The 15,439-nt window shown below is 40.0% G+C and overlaps 1 protein-coding gene across 1 annotated transcript; it reads left to right on the plus strand.

The window, feature by feature from the left end:
- Positions 1 to 65: 65 nt before the first annotated feature.
- il12rb2 (interleukin 12 receptor, beta 2a) lies at positions 66 to 15,182 on the plus strand. Its single transcript, XM_084921155.1, has 16 exons — positions 66 to 2,736; positions 2,981 to 3,169; positions 3,754 to 4,014; positions 4,504 to 4,627; positions 4,729 to 4,919; positions 5,429 to 5,571; positions 5,917 to 6,058; positions 7,791 to 7,855; positions 8,460 to 8,658; positions 10,077 to 10,259; positions 10,386 to 10,484; positions 10,586 to 10,732; positions 11,516 to 11,647; positions 12,516 to 12,612; positions 12,694 to 12,781; positions 12,868 to 15,182. The coding sequence occupies exons 2-16, from the start codon at positions 3,109 to 3,111 to the stop codon at positions 13,306 to 13,308; spliced, it is 2,373 nt and encodes a 790-aa protein (XP_084777281.1). The 5' UTR covers positions 66 to 2,736; positions 2,981 to 3,108; the 3' UTR covers positions 13,309 to 15,182.
- The last annotated feature ends 257 nt before the right edge of the window (positions 15,183 to 15,439 follow it).

Below are 15,439 nucleotides of genomic sequence, written 5' to 3' on the forward strand. Positions count from 1 at the left end.
TGTGCGATCAGAATGAAAATCTGTCTGAAATTGTTGTCAAAAACAAATTCATGAAATAAATTTAAAGCAAAAAAAAAAAACTTTATCAAGTTTGCTGAATGTCAAACATCAGAGTGACCTGATGGCAGAGTGGTTATGGCCACATGAGGCCAAAATGTCTCCTGAATATATGAATAGATATAACACCACCCTTCCAAAAATGCTAACAGTGGTGCACACTCATACATAAATAACTTTCTTCTGTGCAATTTGGACTCGTGGGATCATCGGTCTGTTGCAGGACTAATGCATGGAGACGTGTTAGCCAAGGAGTCGATTTAAAATCACTACTGTGAAAGGAAGCCAGAGTACCTGGAGAAAAAACGCACACTCAGAAAGGCCCCAGCCTGGATTTGAAACCAAACCCTTCTTGCTATTTAAACAATGGTGCTAGCCACTGTACCGCTGTGCTTGTAAATAGCATCATAAAATTATAATTTTAGTATTTAGCAATTCACATCTATCCAATTTGTTAAAAAAATAATTTATGTTTCCAAGAGAATTAAACCAAGTAACTATACAAAAAATAACATCTCTATTTCCACCATCCATATATTTATCTTTTAGTGATGTTGTCATATCTTTTAGTCTTTACATTTATCTGGTAGATTGTTGTTAACTTTGGTAAAACACATTGAAGGTGTAGACAAGATGTTTCCCACTTACTTAAAGAATGAGTTAAAAACTCACCCACTCACTAGAAGGTCTGTCACTATAGAGACATTCATGGTTTCTCTGGATTGAACTGTAATATTTTGTTGATCCTCCGATAAGCATCATGAATTTCATGTTCTTGTGCCTGCCATAACATCTATGAGGTGGAGATGGTTGAGGATTTGCAGGCCGACATTAGCATTTAGCATTAGCATTCAAAACACTGTAAGTAAAGTGTCACAGAGATGCTAGTGTAGCTTGTTTTTATTATTAAGCTTGTTAAAGAATACCCAAAGAAACTGTAATCTGGGTCCAGATTTTAGACTTTAGACTGAGAGACTAGTGTCTCAAAAGCATACGTGAAGCTTAGCTTACTGCAGTCTGTCGCCTGATCTTTTAGCTAACAGTGCTTGTAGTTATATTAACCTCATGATTTATTGATGTACAGAATTCAGTTTGAGGTATTTAGCAGTTAGACCCCGACAGTCCATCACAGCAGGGAAGAATCCCAGCCGTGATAGGGATTAGGGCAGGACAACCCAGGAGTCTAGACAATGGTGGTGGAGATGAAGATGGAGGCTCGAGTGATGAGCGGCGGTATTGGGAAGAAGGTTGCACAAAGGTGGCTGCAAGGAAGAATGAGAGATGTGCCTTTAAAGTATGTAGAGTGAAGGAATAAGCTTCATTCGCAATATCAGTTCTCTATTGCATCACAAAGAGTCAAGAAAGAAAAAAACTTCCTATGAGCAAGCTTTTAGTAATTTCTTGCTCATAGGCTCATACATTGACCTGATTAATTACATGGTCATCCACTATCAACAGTATGTGACAATCACAAAAAAAGAGCCTGGAAATCAAACTGTGCTTGCTAATAAGCTAAAGATGAAACCACATCCAATTAATCAAGCAAAAAACAAAGTAATGTTATCAACTTTGATAGTGTCTTTATCCAGAAAAATCCAAATGCTTGTATCAGGTCAAACTCACACATTAGGGCGTGACCCCTGCATGTTTCTAAGTGCTGGCACCACACTTTGTCAGTAGAAAAGCAATGAGTGTGAAATTATTCCAAAACACACCCAGGCTAAAGCCTTCTGGGGCTTTCCCTCTGCAGTCGGTGGCTCACTGTCGGGTTTTGTGAACCTTCATTTCTACTCATACATGCACCACCTGCAGTTCAATACCGTTTTTATCACTTCCTGAGAGCCGGCTCACTTCCTTAAAAGACAATCAACATTTCACGACAGTCTCTCCTTTACTGACATACTACATTTTTAGGAAGTCTCCAGGTTAGCGATATCTCGTTATTCTTGCTAATTTAACCACTATAGGCATATCCATTCATCTTGAGTCTTGTATTGTATTTCCGAAGAATGCGATGCCACATTGGAAAGTCCCCCATTGCACCACATGGAGATGTAACAGAGGGACTGAAAGACTTTGGGCTGCATGGAAAATCTGATAATGTAACTCATTCTGAGAGCTTGTTGTGCTTTTGCAGGTGCTTCTTTTCAGGAGGTTCCCAAGCATCATCTAAACAGCAGCTCGAAGAGATCCCCCCATAAGATAATAATCAATATTTGCACCTTTTATCGCATAATAAAGTTTTGCTGATCATTTATGCAATCATTGTCACGTGTTGTCTATCCGTCTGAATATGCTAAACACCACAAAATGCACCACCCAAATCATTTTTATATATATTTTTTACTTTATAGTTAGTACTTTTGGTAATAACTGCAATAAAATAAAAATCGTGATTGAATGATCTTGGATGCATGTATTAGTAAAACAGACAAGTAGGCAGTGCTGATGTGCAGCCTGGGTGCGCACAGAAGCCTCTGTGGTTATCTGGCTTCAGTGATAATTTCTAAAGTAAAGATAGACCAGTTTCAGGAGTTAGTTACCTCACATCAGGGGCGGCAGCCAGCCAACACGGAGTCTCCGCTCTCACGTTACCACCGCAGTGTGGACGCGCGCTCTCTCTAAATGAAGATGTTTAGGATCCGATACGAAGACGGCTAGAGCTACGAACAGCTTACGGTAACTAAAAGTTAAATTTGATGTTGAGATGTGATATTTGGGTGACTTTCAGGATCGTTTCTCCTGTTTTTAAACTACTATTGACTATATACTGTCCTCTGCTGCACTTGAACCATGCGTGTCATTACACTGACACTGGTACATGCCTCACAATGTATACATTTTATAAGTTACGACCTTATTGGCTGTATGAAGTGAACATTTCTAATCAATAATGTTATTTTGATTCCTCCCACCTCTACAGTCGCTGCATCGAAAGCATAAGAGATCGCAGGCCTTTTTTTACTTCTCCTTTTTTAAGGCGAAGCAGCTCCCGTGGCAATGGAAGAGACACTTAGGCTGCTGTAAAGTTGCTGATGACTCGTGGCAACAATGTTGCAGTTACGGTCGGTCTTCGTCGCCGTTGCCGTGCTGGCCGTGCAGCTTTGCATTGGTAAGCTTAGATAAATGTGTGGATTCAGTTTTCTAATATATCTCTTATTTTCTCTTTATATATGTTGGTGATAAAAGTTCGATATCAGCAACACGATCAGTGGGTTTGTTTGGTGTGTTTTTTAAAGAAGTCTTAAAGGTAGTGATCTAGAATCTTTCCCATTGTCCGTCGTTTGTGAACCTTGTGGTTATGTAATAGTTTACATATGATAACTAATGTGATAACTGATATCCCGAAGAATATGCCTAGAAGAAGAACGTGTGCATGTGGACAGTGTTTTTGTGTGCAAATGTGAAGATTGACATTTGAAATTATAGTAAAATCAGATTTTCACATAATCCAGATTAGCAGTTAATGTTTGGCTGTTTCTGCAGGTTCCTATGAGCCAAATTTGGCCTTGACTAAAGACATCGACTCAGACTGGCCCATCTTACATGGGCCAAGTGTCAGGCATAGCCCCGATTAACCCCAAATGTATCTGCCATCTGGGATATAACTTTTTTCATACACACACACACACACACACACACACATTTATATATGATCATGTTATTATAGTCTGTAAGCTGTTCTTTCTGTTTTAGGTGACAAATCCTGCGTCATCAGATCGAGTACTGAATCTGTAGTGCAGCTAGGCTCCAGTTTTGAGGTGTTCTGCATCTTTAACCTGATGTGTATGGGTTCCATGTACAGTGGCCAAGGTCCCACAAAGCAGAAACACAAAGCACTGAATTCTACAACCATACATTTTAAGGTGGTGAACATAACAGAGAACAGAACATACAGCTGTCACTGTGAGAACCGTAAAGATCTGGACCCCTGTGGACTTGACATCTCAGCTGGATGTGAGTATTCAGTGAGCATGAAAGTCCCCTCTACTGAGACTTTTAGCCCAGGTTCATGGATTTGAGGCTCTCTATTTCTAATTAGTAAAAGCCAACAGATTGATGTTGAATAGACTGAAAAGTCCTGAGCGATGCTCTGCAGGGCAGGAGAACTTTTTATTTTAGGGTATGTTTAGCACTTCTAAGTTACAAAAGCTGTCAAAAGGTCATTTGGTTCTGCTTTTTTGTCTTTACATAATGTACACTCTGGTTGCATGTTAAGGAGTGAGCACAGCTAAGTGTCAAAGTTAGCTATGATAAGTTGCTTATTTAGTCTATATAGGATTTGCTAACTCAAGTGTGAAAATAAACTATTTTTGGTTGTTGTTGCTGTTTCTGACACATGCAGCTTGACATAAAAAGACAAATTACTACTTTTAGTATTGTTTATGCTTTAGCTCTCCGCTCAGTACTCAGTTGAGTATTTTCTCTGTCTTCTTTGATCTCCAGACCTACCAGATCGCCCTAAAAACATTTCATGCATCTACAAAATCGTAAAGAATGAAAGTGGAGCTGTGGTCTGCATTTGGAACAGAGGACGGGACACTAATCTTCGAAACAGTTCAGCGCTTTGGTGAGTCACCACCATACTGCTATAAAAACAAATATTCTGCTTGTCAGTTTTGCCTTTAAAACATATCAATAACAGTTTATTCTGTCAACTGAAACTTTCAGGGTGAAGGGAGTCTCTGGAAGTCACTCGGATGGATCAACGTCATACAATGTCTCCGATAAGGGAACCGAGTTGCTGTCAGTGAATTTCACTGTCTCCAGATCAGTCGAGCTCATCTCAGTGTGGGTTCAAACTGAAAATCCACTGGGTTCTGCAAAATCGTCCATCATTAACTACACACTCAGTAAAATTGGTAAGACTCATATAAGTTACCATCAACTGGAGACCAATGACTCCAGAGAATAAACTTGTGGAAAAAAAAGAAAAAAAAAGCAAGAAAAGATTTTCAGGTTGACTGAAGGGTATGACAACGTAATGATGCTGTGGGTAGAATTTCACGCCAACTCTGCAGTGGAAACTGTTCTATACTTCAATCTTGAAGTTTATGGTTACTGATGATCACCCATGCTCTTTTCCAAATCCTGCCAATAATAATCCAGAGGAATCCCAGAAAGATGATTCTGCTCACACCGATGTTACGTTTTTAGCTCAGGAAGCGTTTCGTCACTCATTCGATGGATGAGGGATGAAACACCTTTGCCACTGAAAACGCAACATCCAGATGGATTTCCTTACACGCTGGATGGATCATGCATCAAGACAATACATATATGGCAAATATTAGGAACCTGTTTTGTTTTACTGCTGTACAAAATGTTTGTTTTTGTCATTTATGTGACCGCTTTGCGTTGATCCGAACAGTGATGCCGTCGACTCCCGTTCTCGACAAGCCAGAGTGCTACTCCCGGAAGTGCATCATGAAAGTGGAGCAGCCTGTGAGGACTCAGCACTTGGAGATCCAGTACAGGGCAGAAAAGCAGACATGGACAACTTATCAGGACTCAGTAAGACATTTTAACTCTTCAGAGTTTGAGAATTTAGGGACTTTCAGTGAGAAAAGTAGAAGTCAGAGATATCACATGAACCTTTGAAGATATACAGTTAGACCAAATAGGTCTGTCAATGATTCAGACCGAGAGGCATATATGAGTAGCAGGACTGATATGAGCATAAGTGAATTGACAATGATGCTCAAGTCGTAAAAACAAGCTGGAATTTGTCCTTTTATGTTCTCTCAGGTGTTCTTACAATGGGTTAATTCGTGGATCACTTCCACATGCAAAACTCGTATCTATATGGCAATCTGAGGTTATATAACTGAAAAATATGTATTTATTATTAACTTACAGGTTGTGCAGATGAATTCCTCCCACTGGTCCATCTCTTCTCTGGAGCCCTATAGGTTGTACCATTTCAGAGCCAGATCTAAATTCAGCACCGGCCTGTGGAGTGAGTGGAGCACAAACATTTGCGCATGGACTCAAGAGGAACGTAAGTACTCATGTGTTAACCTGCAGCTCCGGAAGGCTGTTTTAAGGTCTGCCTTTGCGTATTATGAAGCACTTCCTGACACTACACATTCTGTCTGGAGACGGATAATAAGGTACAGATACAGTATATCTGTGGCGCTTTATCTGTGCAGACCATCAGATAATACAATTGTGCTTCCTCTCGGTTTCTGAGGCACTTATCTGCTCACCACTGGCTGAGCCACTGAAATGGGTCTTACTGTGCTGAGAACAAAAGCAGCTACTTCCAATACGATGTATGCATGTTTTCTTAAATTGCTAATTTAATAAATATCTTCAGGAAATATTTATTGAGTGTAATTATACACAAGTTCAATAGTGAGGCACAGGGAAGAAAGGTGAGGCTGTGAAGAAGACCGTGATGCTTTATGGGAAGTATCGCTGCATTTTTTTAATACTGATGGTGTGAAGATATGCAGGCCTCTGTACATATATGTAAAACTATGAATGTACAGCAGTGACAGATCATCATTTTCCATGAACGTCAGTTTGACAGAAAGGTGAAGCAACGTTTGTGAAGAGTGTCTTGCGCGCCTTCTTCGAGCGTGTGTGCATCAAACACGTTAATTGCAGTTTGTCTTTCTTCCTCATTTTTCTGGACAGCAACGTGCTCTCTGGACCTCTGAAGAAGGCTATTTTAACTACACACATTAAATGACCACAGATGATTAATATCATGACGTCAAAGGCACAATGAAAATCAGCTTAGAGAGAAACATGACCCAATATGTTGCCTTTTCTTGCGAAAGTGGATCATTTCATAGGTGTTTTCATTTTTGCACTAGGCAGTGCTGTGATATCCTTTTTTGTGGTTGGTATCTGTATTTGAAAATATAAACACTCTGAATAGAAACAACTGAAACTGGCATTTAAAAAGTTGCAAGCGGCCGACCCTGAAATCTCATTTTACAACAGCACTTGAACTCATCAACAGGGAACCATTGTGACCATGTGACTGCTGTGTGTTATCATTAATACTTAAATTTTCCTTCTTTTGAGAAATTACTGGAAGTGAAAGAAAGTAATAACTGGCAGTGCACTTTGGAATAGGGTTGACGCTAGCATACATGCGTCTTCTAGGAGGCAATGTACAAAGCACTCCCTCTAACCTCATTTACATTTATTTTACCACATCTTCCTACATTTGTACACAAATGACAGGGTGAAGTGACCTTTTCTTCCTCACTGGGTTACAACATCTCATGTACGGTCACACACTGCTGCCAGAGTTACTGTAGAGGAAACCACCCTCTCCTGTGTAAGACTTTAGCAAGTTTGGTTTAGACAGAAGTTTCCAAAAGCATCACAGAGTTTGTGAATATAGCCTCATAGAATTAATTTTAATAATGAATAACCACAGTTTGCACCAACAGACCTTTTAACAACACTGTTTGTGCATTATTTTCCTTTTTTAATTAGATAAGGACTTTGATTCAAATAACACGGGGTTTCTTGGAATTGCTACTCATTACTGTCAGAGTTAAGATGAAAGGAAAGTTTAACAGAGCTGCACAATGGATGTCTGTCAGTTTTTAAAATATTTCAAAGCATTTCATCACTGATAAGGAACCATCACACCGTTGATGCAGATGCACTCATTTACTGAAATGAAAACCCATCCAGTTCACTATCTTCTCTTGCATGAATTGAGTTAATATGGCCTGGTGACTTACTGCAGTTTGTTTTTGTTTTAGCCCCTGCCAAAGAGTTGGATGTGTGGCTTGCATCTGATTTTAAACACATGAAAGTTTACTGGAAGGTAAGTCTTATTAGAAAACTAATACAGTTTTCACTGTTTATTATCCTTAAGATTGTTTGCTGCAGAGCTGAATTACATGAAATTGCACTGCACTTGACACACAGCACATAGCGCTGCTGTGTGTGCTTGAGTCTGAGGGTTTGAGGTCTACATGTATTCCCCTCTCCCCGTTCTGTGTGTCTGTGTGGGCATGTGACATTGTAACCATAGTAACACTTTCTGATCTTTGTGCTTTACTACGTTCTGCAGACTAAATGTCAACAACTGACCACCTCTGAGGTGTGACATTCACACTCACACAATCACCACTCTGGACCATACACACACACACACGCACGCACGCACGCACACACACACACACACACACACACACACACACACCTCGAAACTTTCAATGTCACATAAAGACACTGAGAGACAAGTGAAACCTGTCAGCAGATACCACAGTTTCAGTTTACAAGAAAGAGAGGAGCTGAACAGAAATGATGTGTCTTTTTGAGCGGCATCTAAATCCCAGGCTTCTGTAATCATTTCCTTTGTCTGGTCTGCATCCTCCAGTCATCAAAAAAACTGATGTGAGGCTTTTTTATTTCTTTGATTTCAGGAGATGAACGTTTCCGTCTCTAGAGGGAAGATCCTAGGATATGAACTCAGCATTTCTAGCTTTAGTGTCATCACCAACGTCAGTGCCAATGAATGGAGTTGTCTAGTTGAACTTTGTGCCAGCTGTGATGTGACAGTGAGGGCTCGCAACTCCAAAGGGCTGTCCCCTCCTGCCAAAGTAACAACCCGTCGTACTGAAGGTAAAAAAACAAAGACATTTGACATATGATTCAGCATCTCTTTTTCCATCGTCTGTTCTGCAACCAGAGCTTCTGTGCTGAAACACTGATATGTCTTTGTTTGTAGTTATCTGGTTCACCAAAAACATATTTGGAATATGCTCTTCAAAGACAGATTTGGTCTAAAATTAGACCAAATTCGACTACAGCAAAATCCCCCCTGCAGTTTGAGTGAATGGCACTGATGGTCTCGTTACAGTGCATTCAGGCCACAGTGTCCTCACCTCGCCACTGAAAAAGCTGCTCACGAACAGCTGGAGGAATGCAATAAAGAGTCTGTAATGTTGACCTAGCATTCAAACTCTCCAGATCCCAATCTTACTGAGCACCCATGCAACAAGTCCGGCCCAAGCAGTAACCCTAGAGTGTCCAGGTGCCTGTGGCTGTAAAGCATTTTTATTCCTCGTCCCTTGTCTCACACAATAAAACAAAGTCCCAAATTTTCGTTGCCTTTAGTTTTCAAAACTCAGCATGGACACAGATACTTCTCTAAAGTCTGGCTTTAACTTAGTGGCTCTTTAAGACAGTAAAGAAAAGGTGTGATTTGGTGGGTGGGACCACAAGAAAATTAAATCCAGCTACACCAAAGACAACTTGTGACTTGGGGGAAGGGCATAGAAGGTGACTCTCACGGCATTAGTTCCTTTTTCCCAGGAATTAATTTTCAGTTTCGCATAGGGAAGATATGACACAGTGTATGTTAATGTCACCCTATAGATTATATATATCACAATTTTAGTGTTCCTGCGTGCATGTTTTCTGGGTCAGGTCTGTGTTGATGGCATGCTCGATCTGCTCGTATCAGGCCAGGTGGTTTTAATGTTGTGCATTATCAGCGTACACCAACATGTTGAGGCCCTCCACAAAACAGGGGTAGTTATTTATGTAATAATTCAGGTTGCAGTTTACCTTACACGTCTATTTGTTGCAAAAATAAAACAATTCCTAACTGCCTAGTGCAGGGGTGGGCAATCTCAGTCCACGAGGGCCGGTGTCCCTGCAGGTTTTAGATCTCACCTTGGGTCAACACACCTGAATCACATGATTAGTTCGTTACCAGGCCTCTGGAGAACTTCAGGACATGTTGAGGAGCTAATTTAGCCATTTCAATCAGCTGTGTTGGTTCGAGGACACATCTAAAACCTGCAGGGACACCAGCCCTCGTGGACTGAGATTGCCCACCCCTGGCCTAGTGAAAAACGTTTCCCAGATGGTAATTCAGCCTTGTTTCTTTGTCAGGAGAATTACAAAAATCCACAGTCTGGTTCCCTTTCTTTTAATTTTAAGTCTTCTCATTAAAATGTTACAAATGTATTAGTAACACTGGTCTATGCATTTGTGAATTACGTGACTACATGATTGCCTTGTTTTCGCTTCAGCCAAATCCCCTAACAACTTACAAGTAACAGCCAACAACTCCAATATCACCATCTCCTGGACAAAACCTGAAACTGCACCACCACCGACCACATACGTAGTGGAGTGGTACCCAGATGGCAACAAGTTGGAGAAGCTCAGATGGGTCAGGCTGGGCGAGAACGAAAACCACGCTGTCATTTCAGGTAAGAAGTGAAAGATGAAGCAGGAGAAAAGCAAAGCCTCTTTATGAGCAATTTGTCACTTTTTTAAAACACACATTTTGCACATTTCTTTTTTCTCTTAAAGTGCTTCTGTCCTCCTTTCTGCAGATGTCCAGCCATTTGAGTGCTATGACGGAGCGGTGTATGTGCTCTATAATGAGAGTTCCATTAGTTGGAAATTTAAAGGTGTTGCCACTTTGGAGTCAGGTAAGACATACAAAACAGTCAATATTCCTTATTAAATATTAAATATTTTGTTAATGGTCATCATATTAAGCAGTGTTTTGGGTTGTGCTTGTGGTTTGCAGCTCCAGAAGCCGCCCCACGTGTCCAAGAGAAGGTTGAGGGAAGAAACAACGTGAACATTACCTGGAGTGAGCTTGACAGGAGTCAGCGCAGGGGTTGCATTACCAAGTATACTATCTATTTGGAGACCATGGGGAACCCTAAAATCTGTAAGGATGAGTTAAACTGCAGTTGTTTTATTTTACTGACATTTTCAGAAAAGGCCAAGGTGAAGAAAATGAGAATGCTAAATCGAAGGGACCACATTAATATTTTATTCAAAAGCTTGTTATTTCAATATGGTTCCAGGCATTAAAGCATTTTTCTTGTGAAGCGATGTAACCAAATGAAACATAAGAGAACAGATGATTTAAAAAGCATACAGATCATACAGAGGATTCATCAGCCATTAGTTTGTGAAGTTCAGCTCTTCTGTTGCCAGCATGCCGTTTGGAAACCGGACACAATGAGTGAGGTGTGGGCCTCACAAAGAAACCACAGATTGCATGTGCATCTATAGAGTTGTGACTTATGAATCACAAGACAGCCACACCTTAAAGTGTAACATTTACCCAGTTTGTGCTACTTAAACAGGTCAGTGTAAGCATAGACAATTAGACCAACCTCACCCCGGCCGCCTCCTCCAGCTCTTCTGAAGAGGGATGCCAAGCTGTTCTCACGCCAACTAAAATATATAATCTCTCCTGGGTCTACATCAGGGCCTCCTACAAGCTGGGAAGCCCCAAAATCTCACACCTGTGAGGCACCTTAGCCAGACTCCCAAACCACCACAACTGGATCGTTTCAGTGTGGAGGAAAAGCAACTTTATGCTGAGTCCCTCTCAAATGACCGAGCTCTTCTATATACAGTCAGTGACTGAAACATATTTAACAGAAACTATGCACACTGACAAAATGTTCTGCCTCTGCTGTATGTGTTTATACATTTTCAGACTCTACACCAGCATCAGAGAGGACATATATAATTAAAGACCTGCCTCCAGCAGAGTACAGACTGTGGATGAGTGCTTCAACAGCTGCAGGAGAAGGCCCTGCAGGTCAAAAGATCAAGTTCTTCATTGCACGTAAGCAGCCTCTTTTTTTACACTTAGTTTCTTTCAGGGAGGAGTTCATTCCCACTCTTGGGTTTGTAGAGTAAATATGAAACTACACTAGTGACACGGTAAAATAGGAGGTCTGCATGCCATGCAAGGTATTTCCAATGCAATCATTTTGCTAAGCTAAGCTAAGCTACCTGGTTGTTGAGTGCTGCCTTGAATTTAACAGGTCTGTAAGAAGTTCATGTCAATTATCACATCTGTAGTACTGTGTTAATATTAAATAAATAAAAAATCAAATATTAACTTATTATCACTAAATTTATTTTATACAAGTAATTGTAAAGTTTCACATTAAAGCTTTGTTTTAAGTGAAACTGTTTAAAAACACACTGTATACTTAAAACTCAGACTGTTTGCTTTTTGGTTTTCAATCCAAGTGATCTTTGTTAAAATAGCCCCTGATACTGATGTATAATTTTTTTTTTAAATGTACATATACGGTAATGAGGAAAATAAATTAGTCACAGCCTTCTATGCAGTCCTGTGAGAAAATAAGTCCAAACAATGACTTAGTATCTCATAACTATTATAAGCAGCAGTGAACCTATTTTCTGTATGACTCTTCTTTTTAAAGTTGCTTCAGTTCATTGAAACTTGGCATTTATTTATACTTAGCTTTCTTGAAGTACTTCCACCGCATCAGTTGGGTGGAGAACTGGACTGTGGGCCTTTGAAATACCTAATGCTTTTACTTTTCAGCCATTCTGTTGTAGATTTGCTGTCCTGTTGCAAGAACCTGCAAAGAGTTAAGCGTCCTAGACGCGCTGTAACAGAGGAAATAAAGGTGTATTCTGTGATCTTACATCTTTTTATTTTGTTGCCACTGTTGCAGATGACACCCAAGCGTTCCTCCTACCGGTGTGTATTATCAGCTCCATGATTGTGGTGTTTCTTGTGTGTTTGTGCCAGAACTCAACCGTAAAGCAAAGGTACATGTGCAACATAAACTCTATAACGCAGTTACACCTTATTATTTTGTTGCTATAAAAAGTTTTCTCCTTCTCCCTCAGGTCTTGGGAGCTTTTTCAGTGCTTCATGCTAGATGTTGTGCCAGATCCTGCAAACAGCAAGTGGGCCAAAGAGTATACCCAAGACAAGGTAAACGTATAAAAGTTAAGAAGAATTCAGGTTGGACTGCATCTCTTATTGTTCGTCATTTGAGCTCGTGTCTCTGTTCCAAACAGGGCAACATGAACCTGCCGCTCCCATCATGCAGCTCCAGTGAACCCAGGGAGGAAGAAAAGCTCATCCTGGTGAATGTGGAGGAGCTACCCAAGCAGAACAGTGAATCTAGAAAACCAATCTTGCGTATGTCTCCTTCAACCAGGCTGAGCTCTGAGACTGAGCCAGAGTCGGTCATTCCAACCACCTACATTAAGAGTTTGTCCCACGACTCAGACAGCTCCAATCACACGCACACGTCTCTGGACACAACTGTTGATTATATTTCATCACACGAGCCCGGAAATTTGGACGAGGAAGATGATGAGGAGAAATGTGGAGAGTTTCTGGACATGCCTTTCATCTCCAATCACAACATCTTCATAGAGCCGCTGGTGTTTGGAGGGAAGCTGACTCTGGATGCAGTGAAAATTGACTGCAGTGACTTCTTTCAAAACGCTTAGTAAAACTGAAAGCAAATGAAACCTGCTTTTAGAGGAAGAATGCTGATAAGCCAACAGCCCAGAAACAAAGAACTGCATGAACTACCTCCATGCTCACTGAAATCAGAGAACTTTTGCTTAAGACTGAGCTTCAGTTATGCAGTAACAATTTTAAACCTAAAGGGTATTCTTTTCATGTCATGCATTACAATTGTTTTCTCTTCAAAACGGCAATGGACACACTAATCGCTTGACTACAATTAACAGGACAGGCTTGCAAGAGATGTTGTCATTTCTGATCTGGCTGAAGAAATTTCCAAAGGCCCAATCAGATGTTTCATAGAAGGAGAAGCAGAGAGATAACTTGGTTCCTGATGCAAAAATAGATTTCAGACATAATCTGCTTTTCTGTTTGTGCTTTTCCTGCTATGACATGTAGACATGTCCTCTCCTTTGTAAAAGATCATCCCAAATGCATACTCTGTTATAGCCTTGACTATCCCGTGCATATGCATTTATCCTACCTCAGTCTTAGCTCATCTACAAAAGGAGGAGGTTAAACTGGACCATTTAGAACTAACTGCAACTTTTTAACTTGAGACAAATCCAACAGCCCAGCAGTGTTGAGAGACAATAGCTAATATTAGCCTGACAACACAAAGCCAGTAAAAACATGCTCATGTTTATAGAATACGATTACTACACTCAACAAACACTTCATTAGAATATCTGTATATCTGCTTGTTTGTGCAGTTATGGAAACAGCCAGTCAACTTGGTACAGCATACACTCCTGCAGATAAACATTCAGGAGTTTCAGAATGAGGAAAAGTATGATCTTTGAGACCAAACACGATTCTCTGTTTCAGGTTTTCAGTTTACTCTAATACCAAAAAATCGTGGGAAAAGCTTTATCTTATCTCTGATACGCCCTCTTTCCAGCTGCACTGAGCAGAAAACCATCTTAGACATGTCGGATTTCTGCATCAGGAATCAATTCTGTTAGCTGAAAACAGAAATCTGAAACTGCAGCCAGCACAGGCTCACCAACACTGGTAAACAAAGTCTGCCCTGACGATTATTCACATCTGCTGAGGCAACAGTTGTAGGATTCATGTTCCCAGCTTGCTTTGAGTCAAACACCTGACAACAGTTGTGCAGTGACTTTGGACCCTGCAATTATCTCAGGACTTTATGGTGTGCATCTCTTTCTGGTCACAATTTTCTACTTTTAATGCTAAATTCAGCATGTCACAAAGCAGACGTTACCTTTAATTGTTTAATTAACGTGATAAATTTAGTGGCCTCCCCAGTCCCCAGATCTACATCCAGTAGAACACTACTGGCTCATTAAGAAAAGGCAAGTAATAGCAAGAATATGTATCTGATTAATATAAAAATTATGTGATGCATTTCTATCAAACATGGCAGAAACAAAAAAGGGATACTTGTAACATCCACATTTATCAGTTCTATCTTAATTTAAATTACAATTACTACTGACCACAAAGTAAAGCTGAATCAGATACATTTTGCAAAGATGTAAAAGTGACAGATGCCATCAGCAATAAAGTCTTTAAAGCCGCAAACATGAACTTCATGACAGGGTGAAAGAAAGTCAAAGCGAATATATTTGGATGTGGATATATTTCATATATTCATTTATATTTTCTGTTGTTCCAGGGCTGGCATAGCAAAGGAAAAAAAAGTAAAATTTGCTGAATGTACAGTGCTATTCTTTTATGTTTTTCAAAACAATCTTGTGTTTTGAGTGACCTCTTTGATGATTTTGCACCCTTTGACTATGACCGTCTTTATATGGGAATCGGCGTAGCTCATAAATATATACTTAATTTACTTCGATGTCAATACCAATAAATGAGTTCATCATTCAGACTTTGTATGTTTTTTTTTCTCTCCTGGATGTCGTATGGTCCACTGACTCCAAAGATTATAATTGTGGTGCCAGAGTCGTACAAAACAAACCTAGTTTAGTAACAAGAACACACAGAGAGCACTTCTCTGATGTTTAATCATATATTTATCACAGTATGATGACATCAGCGGTTTTTCTAGATCATTTGTGCTGATGTCAGCAATATCAAAATCTAGTTTAGTATATTAATCTTTTTGTCATTAGGAAGTCATACAAT

This window comes from Perissodus microlepis, chromosome 23, assembly GCF_051167445.1.
Source record: "Perissodus microlepis isolate ML-2025 ecotype Zambia chromosome 23, ASM5116744v1, whole genome shotgun sequence".
Taxonomy (NCBI): Eukaryota; Metazoa; Chordata; class Actinopteri; order Cichliformes; family Cichlidae; genus Perissodus; species Perissodus microlepis.

What these genes read in the sequence shown, in the direction of transcription:
- il12rb2 (XM_084921155.1), top strand. Translation starts at nt 3,109, where the DNA reads ATGTTGCAGTTACGGTCGGTCTTCGTCGCCGTTGCCGTGCTGGCCGTG. An exon ending in TGTTGCCACTTTGGAGTCAG is followed by an intron (nt 10,485 to 10,585) that starts GTAAGACATACA and finishes TGTGGTTTGCAG; the next exon opens with CTCCAGAAGCCGCCCCACGT. An exon ending in AACTCAACCGTAAAGCAAAG is followed by an intron (nt 12,613 to 12,693) that starts GTACATGTGCAA and finishes CTTCTCCCTCAG; the next exon opens with GTCTTGGGAGCTTTTTCAGT.